Consider the following 15,794-nt stretch of genomic DNA (forward strand, 5'->3'; position numbering starts at 1 on the left):
ATTGACCCTAAGCCTATGATTGGACTTGTAGAAGATGCAACTAAGATGTAACCAAAATGTGAACCACAAAGCATAGATAAGCAAAGAAAAATTGATACTTCAACGTCTGTGGGGTACTTTTTAGACATAGTCACTGAGGAGGATGGCCAAGTCCAAGGAGGCCTGATCTCTGAGGATGTTCAAATGGTCAACAGTGGCATTACAGAAAGAGGGAAGTGATGCAGTATGAGCTCTGAGTGGTCCTAACATCTCAGATGGGTGGAAAAAGTAATAAACTGATGCAGAGGAACTGTGTCTGCCTCGTTCCTTGTTTTGCTTCTGTTTTTGGATGCTACGTGAACAAAAAGCATGTTTAGGGAGGAGTGGATAATATGAAGCCTGATAAATTGCCTATAACACCATCTTTTCAATACTGGATTACTCTAATTTTTCTTTGTTTTTACAATTTTGTGTTGTCTGTGGATTAAATAACAACTCTGCCCTAACACAACATCCAATTTTCTACTTTTCCTTTCCATTCTTTCCAATTTCTTTTCCTTTTTCTCCTTTTCTCTCTTAAGAGTTTTGGACTGGTTCCTTCTAACCAAGCAGCCACTGGCAGATAGCAGATGAAAAATGCCACCCTTAAGCGCGTGGCCATCCACCTGCCTTCTGCTACGTCTTGCACATGCCCTATAAACAGTCCAGGAGTTATTAATTAAGCCAGCTCCCACATTTCATCATCCTGTAGCAGAAATCAGGTTTAATCCTTTCCTTGATGGTTTTTCTCTGGTTTCTATCTCCACCCCAGTCCTTAGATGCTCCTCAACAGGGGATGAAAATCATGCAGAATTGACAACGGCAGTTGTACGTAACCCCATCTTTGAAGACAGCAGCTTGTCATTTATTTATTTATTTTTATATCCCACCTTTATTCTTTTTATAAATATCTCAAGGTGGTGAACATACCTAATACTCCTTCCTCCTCCTATTTTCCCCACAACAACCCTGTGAGGTGAGGTGGGCTGAGAGGGAGGGACTGGCCCAAGGTCACCCAACTGGCTTTTGTGTCTAAGGTGGGACTAGAACTCTCCTACCATGCCTGATTGGCTCTTGGGCTGAGAGAGAGGGACAGGCCCAAGGGCACCCAGCCGGCTGTCACGCCTAAGGTGGGACTAGAACTCACAGACTCCTGGTTTCTAGCCCGTTGCCTTCACCACTAGACCAAACTGGCTCTCTGCATCATCTCTGTGGGTGGTTACTAGTCCAGCGAGAATCAAACAGCAGCTCAAACAGCAACAACAGCAGAATAAAAGAAAAAGTCATTATTGCCCAAAGCTTTCATGAAACGTTAATTGTAGTCTGGCCTCAATTAAAAAAAGGGTCAAAAGAAGTATGAAGGCCTGAACGTCTAGAAATCATTAAGATATATTTAAAACCTGGATAACCTTGCTGCAATGGTTTTGCTTTCTCTGGAAATCCCTGAAATAGGTTGAAGAATATGGAGATGCTTAAAGAAGAGATCTGTTGATTCAGCTGGATTGAGCTGGGTTCAATTCTACTGAGTAGCAAAAAAGGCCGTATCAAGTCAAACCCGTGGACAATGAAATCAAGCTTGGTAGCTGTCTAACTAGGAAGTTACAGAGCCCAGATAGTTGAAGTTCAGTGGTCTCTGTGTAGGAGAAGTTGCAACTGGCCCGTTAGTCTAAGGACCATTATGCCAAGATGTTCTTCAAATTACACATGCTCAGGCCTGATGGTTCTGTGTTGAGATTTATACATCCACCCATTTGGAGAGCCTTTATTATGAAATGAATGGCACAAGAGGAGCCCAACACACCACAGTATTTTGTGCTTAAGGTCTACACAGTTTAGACTCTCAACACATTGTGAGGAAGGTACAGGGAGGAGCTATCTGAAGTCTAATCATATGTAATCAGGATCAAAACTGGTTTGTGTCTATTTTTAACAAATGGTTGTTAAAATCATTTCTGGTTAAATTCCTGGCAGACATATGCCTTCTGTTCCAAGTCTGCAGATCATCAATCTTAGTGAATGAGGGAGGTAGATGACTTTTGCCTCAAAGTTTTGCAGAGGTGAGGTGCCTGAATACTGAAAAAAATTAGGCCCATTTGAAGCTTTACACTAGTTTTTATATGTTTCTATGCAGCTGATTTTCAGTTACTGTGGATGGAATGGGCTCTGGGTCTCACCGAAACGGGAGCCGAGATCTCAAGGAATCCCAAGATGTCAGGTGTCCACCCCAGCACAAATGTTGGCCTCCGTGACCAAGAGCCATGAACATCAGAGGCACCAAGCAATTTGCACCCCAGCATTCCTTCCTACTCACAGTCTTCCTTCCTATTCAGCGTCCCCAAAGAAGGAATTTGGGGACCCTAGCAAAGAGGCTCACCGTTCTTGATGCGCAAGGTCATGATCAGCAGTAGAAGTGGAGGAAGGGTCTTCATTTCTTTCCCGAATCCCTCCAAGATGAAGCTGCCAGGTTTGAAGGCTCCGTGATGTTTCTTGCTGCACGAAAGCACTGGGTCACTAAGGAAGCTAAGAAACACACCTTTTCACACGCAAGGGACCGGCACAGGTGGGATATACAGAGAACGGCGATCATGCTGTTACGCCAAGGAGGTAAATGAGGAGGTGCCCATTTGAGGTTAGGAGGAAGTTTTAAAGCCTTCGCTTTGTAGGAAAGCTCTTAAGTTGTTGGATGAATTTTGACCATGTGGGGGAGGGGGATTGAAGGGTAACTGTTGTGTGCATGTTATCCACCCAAAGTTATTGGATTAAGATCAGGTCATCAGATGCCTTGAGCGTCTTCCCCTCCCTCCCCTCCCCTCCCCTCCCCTCCCAAGTTAAATCCTGCATCAGCCTCGCCACCCCATGCAGCTGATGACGTGAGCTGCAGTTCACCAAAGCTGCTCCCTCTGGACCCGATGTGTGAGTTGGAAAAAGTGCTCCCAGGCTCCTCCTGATTTCTTTGCCTCCATAAACAGCACAGCCCTCCATGCCTGGAGAAACTGCAAGCAGATTAACTTTCAAGGGAGGGCAAAAAAATGCCGTGATTATACCCCTTTCTCCAACTTGCGCCTGGCTGGAGCTAGCGTGTTCAAAGATGGCCTTCAGAAGCTGCAGCCGAACAGCTTATCCAGCAGAAGGAAAACAGCTCCATCTAACGTCCACTTTGCTATTTCCACAGACAGTTAACACTCGTTCTACTGACTTGTGCTGTTGGGTGGAAAGAGCTATGTGTTTTGCTGTAAATACGGGCCTAGCAATTATTCAACAGGTCTGCCAATCTTTAAGGGGTGAGGGGAGGAAAAAGACCCCACCCTTTCCCCTTTTATCCTCAGAAGCAGTTCTAGGAGACACTTCTGGTTCAGGGTGCTATTTTTTTCAGGGGCAAGGGTCATGCTGAGCCTGTGAGTGACATCCCCAACGGCCAAGTTGAAACCTAAATTGAGGTCCTTCTCTTAAAATGCCACAGTACAAGAAGGGCACTGAGGAACTGGGGAGAGGGTGGAGCAGAGAGACAAAGGTGGTGAGGCTAAAACTCACAAAGAACAGTGAAAAGGATTGGGTACGTCCAGCCTAAAGGAGAGAAGGCTGAGGGGAGACACGATAGCAATCTTCCAAGATCTGAAGGGCTACCATGGGGAAGAAGGGGTGGCTTTCTTCTCCAAGGATAGGACAAGAACCACTGGATGGAAGCTTAACAGGGAGAGATCCGAACTCAAAATGAGGAGGAATTCCTGACCATGAGACCTGTCAATCAGTGGACCAGCCTGCCTCTTGAAGCCACAGAAGGCTCCATCACTGGGGGGTTTGGCTGGGATGGTCAGAGGACGCCTCCTCTAAGTAGGGGATTGGTCTGGAGAACCCCAAGATCCCTTCCAGCCCTATGTTTCTATGATAATTTTAAGAGAAACCGGAAAACCCAATTTTGTAAGGTTTGCTACACGTGGGCCCTGATCTGTGATGTATTTTTATCTTGCTTACTTGGTACAATTTGCTCTCCGAATCCCTGGAACTGTTGTTACATTTGGAAGCCCCTGATGTGCTGTGTTGTAACCTGCTGCAGTCTGGTGCGCCAGCAGCATGTGAATGTGACTTTGAGAAGGAACCCTGCACAAAGCACGCGTCCCATCTAAATCGACGCCCAGTTGCCACTCAGCCCGGACTCCGGGTCCGTTGCCCCTTATCTGCTTTTCAGCTGCCCTTCCCCTTCCCTGAGTCATACCGAGGCTCTTCAACAGGGGCACAGTCTGCAGACTGCCACAGAAGAGACCATTGTTCTCTGGCTAGTGTCCTGCTGGAATCCGAGAACCGTAGGAAGGATCCAGGGTGTTCTGATTGGTGGCCTTCCCAATCAAGTAACAATGGGCAGCGTCCAACTTCCGGTCCCTTGTCCAAGCTGACCCAGGCAGATGAGGAAATTCACCTAGGAAACTTCTCCTGCCTCCCTTCATTGGTTATTCCTAACATAATGACTTAAAGCAAAAAAAGTAATCAGGATCAAAAGGGAGACTATTCTAACACACATAAACACACACACACACACACACACACAAAACCAGCAGTTAGAATATATTAAGGAAACTGCGTTCTAATGGCAGTTCTAATTGTAATAGTCTTCTCCAACCACATCTCTTCTACTCTCCATTTCAAAACATGACCAAGGTCAACCTCAGATCAGGCGAGCTTTCTCCGTGGCTGTTTTTTTTCCAGCTCTGTACAGGCAGTCCTCACTTAATGACCATTTGTTTAGTGATGGTTCAGACAACAGTGCTAAAAAAAAACTTACAACCAGTGCTCACACTTAGTACTGGCACAGCATCTCCACGGTCACATGATCATGATTTGGGTGGTTCGCACTTATGACCATCGCAGCATCCCATGGTCATGTGATCGCCATCTTTGACCTTCCTGGCCAGCTTCTGGCAAGCAAAATCAATAGGGAACTGCATGATTTGCTTAACGACCCTGTGGTCTGCTTAATGACCACGGTGATTTGTTTAATGAACACCGCAAAAAGGGTCATAAAATCAGGTTAGATTCTCTTACTGACCACTTTGCTTAGCAACCGAAATTCTGGTCTCAATTGTGGTCGTTAAGTGAGGACTACCTGTACAGGACAGCAACCAATCCCCTTCCAGCTAAAAACTGGGACCTAGGTTCCTAAAACACAACGTTTGTCATCTCACAAAGAGTTTTGGCTCTATCAAGCCAGGGGTATGGCAAGGAAGGTAATTTTACGTAACTGGAAATAAACTTAACACTCTTGTTTTTAAGGAATAGATCCAGGACAATTATTTTTGAAAAGTGTCTGTATTCTAAAAATGAGATGATGTATGCTCCTTGGACAGAAAGCATCCAATTCTCGTCGGTTTCAGTTTGCTGATGCCAAGATACCGACGTGCAGTTGATTCATTTCATGTCACCATGTTGAGCTTCCCATGTTCGTGCTTCTTATGTGCCTTGTTCCTACTGTAATTCTATCTTTGCAGCTTCAGATTTTCTTTTCCTGTATGGCAACATCAGCAAGTAGACATCCCAAAGGCTTTAATCTAGCCATGTCATAACCACGATTAGCACGCCAAAAGATGCTCAGCTCTTCCTAAGAGCATGTTGCTATCTGACCCAAGGGGCCCATTGTCCAGCACTATATCCTCAATCACTTCAGTATTTGATCTCTAGCTTCTCCTGTTCTTTTCTGGTGCTGTATTTTAGCCTTTAAAAAAAAACTGGGAGCTCTCTCCAAGGGATCGCTGGCCCCACAACTCCTTGCCACCCTCCACCACACCACATATTGTCCCTCCCCCAGGGAAAGGTTTCTGTGCAGACAAGCAATCCACTCTGCCCTCCTGAGATGCTGGGTGAAACCCCCATCAGATATCTAAAGCCATCTGAAGTGCAACCTTGTTTCAATTGCTTTAGTCTTACTGTCTTGTTTTAGGACAGTCGTTCTACAGAAAACTCTGTGTCTGTTGATTTTTGTGGATTTTTTGGAAAAGCGCTATGCAAATAAAAGATTGAATAAACAGCAACCTAAAATATTGTCCTGAAAAAGCATTTAAAGGGCCCTGGGATGAAAGGAAGAATAAAAGAGAAAAGGGAAACGTTACGAATCAAAATGTTTATTCCATTCAAAAAGCCCCACAATCATGCTTAACGTAAAATGTGACAAACTTGGATTTGCTGCATTCATTTGCATAACAGACCTTCATGAAGAGCTACACATCCTCTCAGCCAGGTTTGTGCCCGGTGGTCCACCAACCACGACCTTTTTAAGGCCTCTGTAATGATTTCATACCTTCCCACGGCCTAGAGCAGTGTTTCTCAACCTTCCCAACTTTAAGATGTGTGGACTTCAACTTCCAGAATTCCCCAGCCAGCTTTGGGGAATTCTGGGAGTTGAGGTCCACACAGCTTAAAGTGGCCAAGGGTGAAAAACACTGGCCTAGAGGTTCTCTCTTTTGGATGTGCCCAGCCTCCGACAATCCCAAGCGATGCTAGAAAACAAAATTTCCCCTCCCCTGCAATTATTTCCACAAACCTAGTAAAATCCCAGATTAAAAAGCAGTACGGTTAAATGGCATTCTTAATACACAATTTCGGGAACGCACGTGGCCTCTCGATGCAGCTGGAGAGGTACCTCAGTCACAGCCTGGGTCCGAAGAGATAGAAGAAACTGGCCAGCATCGCCAACACCAACAGAAGATGGTTTGTTTTGATGCTGCTTGCCCCGCTGACATTGCAGAAAGACGAGGAACAGCATTTCACCGACACGGCCGCAATGCCAATATTGATCCCGCCTTGGGGGCAAATAGGCACACAGCCCTTGTTGATCGACTGCGTGGAATAATCACCTGTCCAGAAGGGGGGAAAAAGGAAGGAAGGAAGGTCAAACCATCTGGCTAATTTGCCCAAGGGTTGGTCAAAAAAGTCAAGATGGCAGCTGCAACGGTGTGGTCCAAGCTCTGCCTGGGTTCTTACATGTGTCATGTGTGCAATGCATGTAAAACAAGTGCAGGGTTGATCGCAACTTTGCAGTCACCACCTTGACTTTTGGGTTGCACTTTACAGACACCCCTCGATTCCCCACCCTACTTTAAGTCAGTGATGAGAATTCTGGGAGTTGAAGTTCCGGTAACTATGGCAGACTGCCAGGATGATCTAACAGAATGTATGTATTTGTTTGTTTGTTTATTTAATACCAATCAATACTAATTTAAATATCTATTTTAAGAAGGGCACATTTCTCTACCTGTCCTACTACAGTTGCACACCTGCAAAAGTAGGAACCCCTGACAGACTTATTGCATGAAATGGGGGGGGAAATGCACTCGTGATTGTGCTTTGGATGATTAGGGGGAAAAATGGGTAATAGAAAAAAGTGTGTTTTCATAATCACAGAGTAAGAGATAATTTTGTAATCATACTTATATCTGCTGCAGAGAAAATCAGAAGCTTCTTCTTTCTATTTCTTTTTATCCTTTCTTCCTGCGCTTTTGTTTCTTTCTTTCTTCTTCCTCTTTTTTCTCTGTTCTCTCTATTTTGTATTAGTTAGTTTTTATGTTAGCTTTAAAATTTTTAATAAAATTTATTTTAAAAAAACAGAACTACTTGAACAGGGGAATTGAGATGCGTGGTTTAGCCTTGGGATGCTCCACCTTCCACCCGAACAACCAGTTCAGTGTCCCCAGGATGCCCATTTTCCTTGGCCAAAACCCTTCCCACATCCCAAACGCTACATCTGCTTAGTCGCAAAATGCCCTGGAGCTTTTGTTTGTTTCTGAGGGGGGGGGGAATGCATCCCACTGTTCTATGTTGGCTACACAATAAAAATGGGAAAAGGAACTGATTATTACAGCAGCCATGAGTAAGAGAGGCCAAGTCATTAAAAAAAAACATAAGGGGGTCGTTGACTCACATGATTTGGTCTTGTTCTGGAAATGTCATTGACTCACAAGACCAAATCATTGTCTTATTTTGTTTAATGGCTTGGCCTTTCTTACTCCTGGCTGTCAGTCCCTTTTCTCATTTTTTCCCAAAATACCTAAATGTTATATTAAATTATGACCCTGAACTCTGACTATTTTTGAGAAATTGTGGCTATACTACACTGGGTATGGAGATATGGCTAAGATAATTGTTTTGAAAAACTGAGTAGTTCTACTCTTCATCTTAAGGACTGGCTGCAAGAGATTCAAGATTCAAGAGACAATCTATCTGATTTTGAAAAGGCAATTTTATCTTCTAATCAAAAAATGATGCAAAATGTTTCCCTTTCATGATATTTTACAATAGTATTATCACTTATTCTCTTCAATCTATGTTTTAATTGTTTAATATTTGTGTATATAGGTGGGTTAGTTAGTTAGTTAGTTAGTTAGTTAGTTAGTTATTTAAGGTGCTCACTGCCTGACTCCCAAAGACTCTGCTTAGATCATTTGTAATACATTCTTCTTTGGTTTGTTATGGCTTTCTGCATTTGTTTGTTTGTTTTATTTTTTGTGTATTTTTTAAAAATAAAACATTAAAATAAATTATTCTTTTTTTAAAAAGAAGACCGAATCAGTAGTCTCCCACAGCACCAATCCGGTCTATAACACTAGGAGTCATTAAACAGGCTTATGTGTTCCAGGAGTCCAAAAAAGAAATTAATTTAATAACCATTTAACACCATTTATTAACTGAGATTTGAGAGTAATGACATAAGGACAGTGGGCAGATTATGGGGGACGTACCACACAGAAGATTGGAGGCTAGAATACAAAGGATCAGAAATGAGTTAATGATCGATGGAGAATTTAATACATTTAATTCATTCAGTTCATTTAATACATCATTTAATATACTGAGTTCATTGAGGGAAAGGCAAGGAATGCAGAGGGTGGCAAAGAAAACAGGGAACATTTCATGATGATCCACTTTATGTAGCAACCAAAAGAGAAATCAGACTCTCCCCCCAACAGGGAGAGCGGGAGGGTTGAGGAGGAGAAATTTACAAGATATGGTCTCTAACAAAGGGTGTCTGCAGTGGGGGTCAAAAAAGTAAAGATGGCAGCCACAACAGTGTGACCAAACCAAGGCAACACGTGTTAAAAAGGGGCAGAGCTTTGACCATCCCATTGTGGCCAGCATCTTGATGCCTTTGACTGCTGCTGGTGGACACCCCTGGGAGTGCTCCAGGAAGAATTCATAGCATCACCCTATGGCTATCCTTTTCTAAACCTGCCGGCGCTTTGCTGGAACCTTGGAATCGGCCAAGCAAATGGGGAAAAATTGAGGGAGATCACGGTGCAATCTTTGTTTGAAAAGACCCCTCTTGGTTCCTTTCCTTTCTTATTCCCAGTGGCTGTTAGCATTGCTATCCCACAGGGGGTTATCGAAGGGGCTCTGAAGGCGTCCCACTTTTCTTCAAACTGAGTCTTTCTCCTATCCAAACATGTCAGCCTTCTAGCACATAACAGTATAACCATCAAGATGGAACAAAGCTGTTCCTTGCAATCGGCAAGTCCACTGGAGTTGGGCAACCAATAAATTTAAATTATTTTTTTTCCCTCCACCCCGTTTTCCCGTGGGTGCAGGATCTGCTTTTTGGATCAACCACATGTTGATCCATTGGTTGCAACAGGAATTGACCGACTGGCTTGTTGCCCCAGCCTGACATTCGTGAGAAAGAGAAAGAGGGACTGGCCCAAGGTCACCCAGCCGGCTTTCAGGCCTAAGGCGGGACTAGAACACACCGTCTCCTGGTTTCTAGCCTGGAGCCTTAACCACTAGACCAAACTGGCTCTCTTATAAATTTAAGTTAAATTTTATTAAATTAATTGTGAATCAATCAATCAATTCATTCATTTTTTTAAAAAAACATTCTGCCCTGTTCGCTTGACCACAGCAGGCACAAACCCCAAGCTAAACTGGGTAGAGCCAGGGTGCAAATAAGGTAACATTTTGGTTTGTCAGGTGAAGGAAGAGCTTTCATGGTGCAATTGGGCCCCACCATCTGGCAATTCAGTGCCGCTGCCTTTAACAGGGCCTTACTCCCAGGTTACAACTGTAGCCATCAGGTGCAGGGCATCAATGCAATTAATCACTGATCCTAAATATATTTATGATGAGGAGGGGGAAAAAAAGTGGGAGGAAACTATAATGTTCCATAATTCCAGGTATGATCTACCAGGCCAACGATCTACCATGGAGGAGATGAGAAGCCCATCCCACCATTTCACCGCACCAAAGAAACGTACCAATTCCTGCACCGGTATAGGTGGTGGCACAGTAGTTATCTTCACTGGAACAGACTTGCAGCCTCCAGCAGCCCCATGTTGATTCGGCATTCTCGCACGACCAGCACACCAGCGAGAAAACTGGAAAACATTTCAGAAAGCCCCATGTGAGATCTGCAGAGAAACCGTTTGTCTCCCTAGATGGGCAGCATGCAGGACACCGTCCTGGGCCTGAAATGCCCCATTGTGAATGCAAACGCGCCACCCCCATGTGCCGGGGAGACTTCCACCAGAGCGAACCACACTGAAGTCCTTCAGGCCAAGTCAGAACCTGCTTCAGCTCGAAACAGCTCAAGTCGGAAATAAACCCATCTTTATTACCACAGCCAGGAGGCCAGAATCAAACACAAATACAACCATACACTTCTTGAGTCCCAAGGAAAGGTGGATGGAACACAATGAAGCACAAAACTAAGCAAACCAGGAGGATAAGTTTGGATCTTGCTAGGAAAAAAGAAGCAATAAATAAAGTCAGGGAATTTTTCAGGAGAGAAAAGATAAAAACCAGCCGGGATTCCTTTTCAAGAGAAGAGAAAGGAGCACAAAGATTTTACGGGCCACACGGAGACATGCCTGCTGGTGTAGGAGGGCATTTTTGTAGCTCCCTAACATTGGAATGAGGCCCATGGACAGGGCTTGAATGCACTGACGTTTCCCTGTGACCCTCTGTGGAAGCCAAAGTTGGACTTTGGAGAAGCAGGATAGGAAGAGCGTCGATGCCTTTGAACTCTGGGGGTGGAGAAGACTCCTGAGAACATCCGTGGACAGCCAAGAAAACAAACTAATGGACCGTTGAACAAATCAACTCAGTTCTCACTGAAGAAGGAGAAAGGCTCAAATTATCCTACTTTGGGCACATTATGCGAAGACCCAGCTCTCTGGAGAAGGCTCGGATGCTGGGAAAGGCGGAAGGAAAGGGAAGGAGAGGACGACCAGCAGCAAGGGGGAGGGACTCAGATACGGTGGTGACAGGTGCACCTGTAGAAGACCTGAAGGACCAGGTTGGGGACAGATCCTCATGGAGAAAGCCTATCTATCTATGTTGTTGCTCGAAGTCAAAAATGACTTGATGGCACATGATCAATCAACCAATCAACCCATCAATTCATTGATATACAAAATGAAAACGGTAACATAAGTTCCTGCATGGAAAAAGTCTCTTCATTCCCAACTTTTGGGCACGTAATTCCAATGTTCATCCATCTGGACTTGCAACCCCTGAATAAAGCAGAACCACCACCCCCCTTGAAAGACACAGTAGGGGCAGAGCGTTGCAAGCAGTATCAGTTCTAATACTTTGATGGTAATGGCACCTTTTCCTTTTCTTTTTTGGGAAGAGTTTGGGGGGAGGGTTCCACAAAATAGGGTTAGGGTTAACCCTATTAAACCTCTTAACATGCCTATTTTGAAACTTTCCCGTGTGAGAAGAGAGCCACGCCCCACCTCCCCAAAGCTAGAGATCGCCATCTGCTGGCCATCTGCTGACACTGCAGCCCTCCAGAAGAGAGAGTTGCCATACAGAACCCAAGCGTGGCTGGCTGGGGAATTCTGGGAGTTAAAGTCCACATATCTTAAGCTGACCCGCAGTGAGCAGACGTTTTTCCCTCCTGGGACCCAGAGCTGTGCTGCTACCTGGGAAGGGGGGTGAAAACAGCCCCACCCTCTGCTCCCCTGGAGAGTTTCTTTTGCAGAAAGGAAACTGAACGCAGGCCTGTGCGGTGCGGGGCGTGTCGAGGAAAGAGTCAAGCCGGGAAGGCAGCAGAGGCTGGGGAAACAGAAACTCGACCCGGAGGCCGGCACCTCACGAAGAAGTCTCGCTTCTCGGAGCCGCAAGCCGCTGAGAGGAAGGGCTGAGAGGCGGGGGAGGAAAAGTGCCCGACCGGAGCCTGCAAACCGGAGCAAGCCCACAGCCAGACCACAGCGAGCCAAGCCCACTGCAGAGCTCCGCAGACCAGCTCCAGAAAGAGAGGACTGGGAGTGCTGGGGGGGCGGGGGGGAGAACAGCCCATTCGCAAGTCTACAGGTAGTCCTCACTTAACAACCATTCGTTTAGTGACAGTTCAGACTTACAACAGCGCTGGGAAAAACTATTTGCAGTTGGTCCTCGCGCTTACAACCATTGCCGCATCCTGCGGTCACATGATCGCCATTTTCGACCTTCCCAGCCAGCTTCCGGCAAGCAAAATCAATGGGGAACCGTGTGATTTGCTTAACAACCATGTGGTTCGCTTAACAACCACAGTGATTTGCTTAACGACCACCACAGTAGGAATGGTGGGAAGTCAGTGTGGCAAATACCCGTAAAACTCAAAGTATAACTGGTTGTTCACACACAGACCAGTTTTCTCATGAGGGTATTCCTAATGGTACTTCAGGGAGCTCCATTAAGGAAACTTATGTTTGTCCCACCACCTCAATAAGGTCAACCTAAAAGTTCTCCATCTCCTTGATCTTCAGCAGGCTTTGTTATGGGCATCCTCTCACAAGTATTTTCAGAGGGCAGATTAGCATTTCAACCAAAAATGTGAAATCTCTATCGACAAGGTCCGTCACTTCCACTGGCTACAAAGGCAACAGAAAGCAGGCTACTCTTCTGTTGAACGAGAAGCTCCCAATTCCCCTGTTGATCCTTCTGCTGACACCAGCTGGATAGATTTATCCCTGGCCTGCCACTAATCCAGCCTTTGATTCTTAAGAAGACTCTGAGGCATGATGGATTCATCCCACCCCCACGTGCTCAGCTGTGTCGTAAGGGATACAACATGCACACTCTTGAATATCCTCTCCTGACCCTCTGCTATGGAGAAGGTCTACCTGGAGAGATCACTGCATAGAATCCTAGGGTCAGAAGGGACCTTGGATGTCTTCTGGCCCAACCCCCTGCCCAGGGCAGGAATCCTCAAACTATCTTGGACCAGTGGCTATCCAATCTTTTCTTGAAAACCTCCAGAGATGGAGCACCCACCACTCCAGGGGGCAAACTGTCCCACCGCTTAATAGTTCTCACTCTCAGGAAACGTCTCCTTATTCCCAGGTTGGATCTCCCTCTGATGAGCTTCCCCCCATTGCTTACCTACCTGTAAGAGCACCCTCTCCCCAGGTTAAATGTCATTGCTACAAGGGTGGGGATAGCTGCCCCCACAGCAACACCATCTTTTCCCTAAGTAATCCAATGGCTGTGTTCACACCGTATCTTTAACCTGGATTCATCACTGGGTAAAGACAGAGAAACACAGAGCCAGTTTGGTCTAGTGGTTAAGGTGCTGGGCTAGAAACCAGGAGACTGTGAGTTCTAGTCCCACTTTAGGCATGAGAGCCGGCTGGGTGACTTTGGACCAGTTACTCTCTCTCAGCGCAACCCACCTCACAGGGTTGTTGTGGTGGGGAAAATAGGAGGTGGAAGGAGTACGAGGTATCTTTGCTGCCTTGAGTTACATATAAAGTAATAAAGGCGGGATAAAAATCTTTAAAAAATTCCTCCCCTCAGTGACGGGGGTGGAAATCATGTAAAAACTCATCCATCTGTATCTCTCTAACCTGAGATCTTAAGGACTGGATAGACCATTCTGTTAGATTCTGGTAGAGAGTGAGAAAGATGACCTTGACAGAAATAGGCCAGATCTGTTACCAAAACAGCAAGGGGGAAAACATGGCTTAAGTCTGAAACAACAGAAGGAATGAGCAAGAGGCTCAGATAGACACCTCCCTAATTCACATGAGTATAAGGCGGGAGGAGTTGACTTGCAAGATTCTGTTACAATAGCCAATATTAATAAACATAGTTTTAGAATTCATGTGGAGCTGATTTCTTGTCCTCATAGTAGGACTGACAATGCCATAGAACCCTGAAACACTGCCGAGCACCAGGACTTGGGTAGCTCCTAAAGCTGATGTTTTGTACATGGTCACCTAAAGTGCATAGGTCCAGGGGTTCAATCCCAAGTAGAGAATTTGAACCCACAGAATAAGATCTGGCTAGGCATGTCCGCTGAGTCTCGATAAGGATGAAACTGGTCATGTCCAAAACAGACCAACCTTCGCACATTCTACAAATGCAGAGTTCAGGTCTGTGGCTGTGTGTTATAATTTTGTTCCTTTCCAAGTTCATTTCTGCGCAGGAATCAAGGAAAGGACAGGCAGTTGCATGAAATTAAGTTCTTCGTTCTTCACCCAAGTGCAATGACAGCAAGCTGTTAGGTGGGTAGCTGCACAGGACCTTCTTCTAAGAGCACAATATATACTTTCCATACAGCCCTTCCTATAGAATATCACCCCTCAACCCTGGATCCCACCTTAATGTTACTCCATATAAGGAACATCCTCCCTTTAAGGCCTCTGACCAGTGTCTCTTAACCTTGGCAACTTGAAGATGGGTGGACTTCAACTCCCAGAATTCCCCAGCCAGCCATGGCTGGCTGGGGAATTCTGGGAGTTGAAGTCCACCCTTCTTAAAGTTGCTAAGGTTGAGAAATACTGCCTCTGACCATAACCTAACCCCCTTTTTCTAAGAAGCCATCCTTGGAATGCACATCTTATCTTGTTTCTATGGGTACAGCTATTTATCTATCAAGGACAGAGAAGAGAGGGAAGAGGGCCTCCAAACTTAAACACTTGAATAAATCAGGATTCAAAGCCTAAATGTGTCAGTATTCAATGCAAAAATATCTATGTGTAAAATCTTCCATCGTGTGTTTTTAGCAGCCAGTCTGCCCTTGTTGCCAAGCCCATTAGATACGGGAAGGAAATTCAAGGCATCAGAGCAATCCTAAACCAAGGAACTTCAAGTCAAGGTTATTGAGAGCAATTGAATCAATTAAATCAAATAATTAATTGATGTAATTGATTTATCAATTGAATAACTATTGCAATATTTCTAGGATGCGGGAGATGGGTTTGAAAAGAATTTTACTGACAAAAACGAAAGCAGTTCGTAAAGGAATTAAGCGTGGGAAGACGGTTCATCCAAACTTCTCTACAGAAGGTTCCAATTTTACCCAAAACCAAACAGTAAAAAAATCGTTCTTTTGCGGCTTCAGTCTGTCTGTTTTTTTTTTATTCTGGTTTCTTCCCAACTGCAGCCTTTGTTTGCAAAGCAAGCCCTCAATGCTTTTCACTTCAAAAGTCACAGTTCAAAGACAATCTGTAAAATTGCCCAGTTTCTCTTTCTTACCAAGGTAGCTTTCGTTTCTAGCTTTAAGTTTCAATTTCCCAGGCTGGATTTTGTAAGCAACTGGCCTTAAAAAAAAGTAGCCAAGGGTGTGATGAAGACCAGCCCCCATAACAGCCGAGAAAATGCTGGTGAGGAGACCCCCCATCAGGACACAAAGGGAACATCTTTACACCAAGTCCCTTTGACATGATCAATCCTAGAGCTGTGCCAGCCACCCCGGGAAGACTTTTATGAAGTCCATGCTGCAAGCCACACGCTTCTCCTTGGAGTAGAGGCAGGGCCATCCTCCAGAAAGCTGTTTTAAGGGCCTTCCCAGCATGCACAGCTACTCATGTCCT

At 45.1% G+C, this 15,794-nt stretch overlaps 2 protein-coding genes across 2 annotated transcripts in view; both read right to left on the minus strand.

The window, feature by feature from the left end:
• The window catches only part of LOC134494512 (lymphocyte antigen 6E-like), a 120,398-nt gene that overhangs the window by 75,620 nt on the left and 28,984 nt on the right, over positions 1-15,794 (minus strand). The window lies entirely within an intron of this gene.
• LOC134494511 (lymphocyte antigen 6E-like) overlaps positions 6,109-15,794 on the minus strand; it is a 256,021-nt gene continuing 246,335 nt past the window's right edge. Inside the window, exons 3-4 of the mRNA XM_063299726.1 lie at positions 10,248-10,367; positions 6,109-6,860 (exon numbers count right to left, since the gene is read on the minus strand). Coding sequence (XP_063155796.1) covers positions 6,652-6,860; positions 10,248-10,367 — 329 coding nt within the window. The 3' untranslated portion in view covers positions 6,109-6,651. The remainder of the gene's footprint in view (positions 6,861-10,247; positions 10,368-15,794) is intronic.

Source organism: Candoia aspera, chromosome 3 (genome assembly GCF_035149785.1).
Source record: "Candoia aspera isolate rCanAsp1 chromosome 3, rCanAsp1.hap2, whole genome shotgun sequence".
NCBI classification, from domain to species: domain Eukaryota; kingdom Metazoa; phylum Chordata; class Lepidosauria; order Squamata; family Boidae; genus Candoia; species Candoia aspera.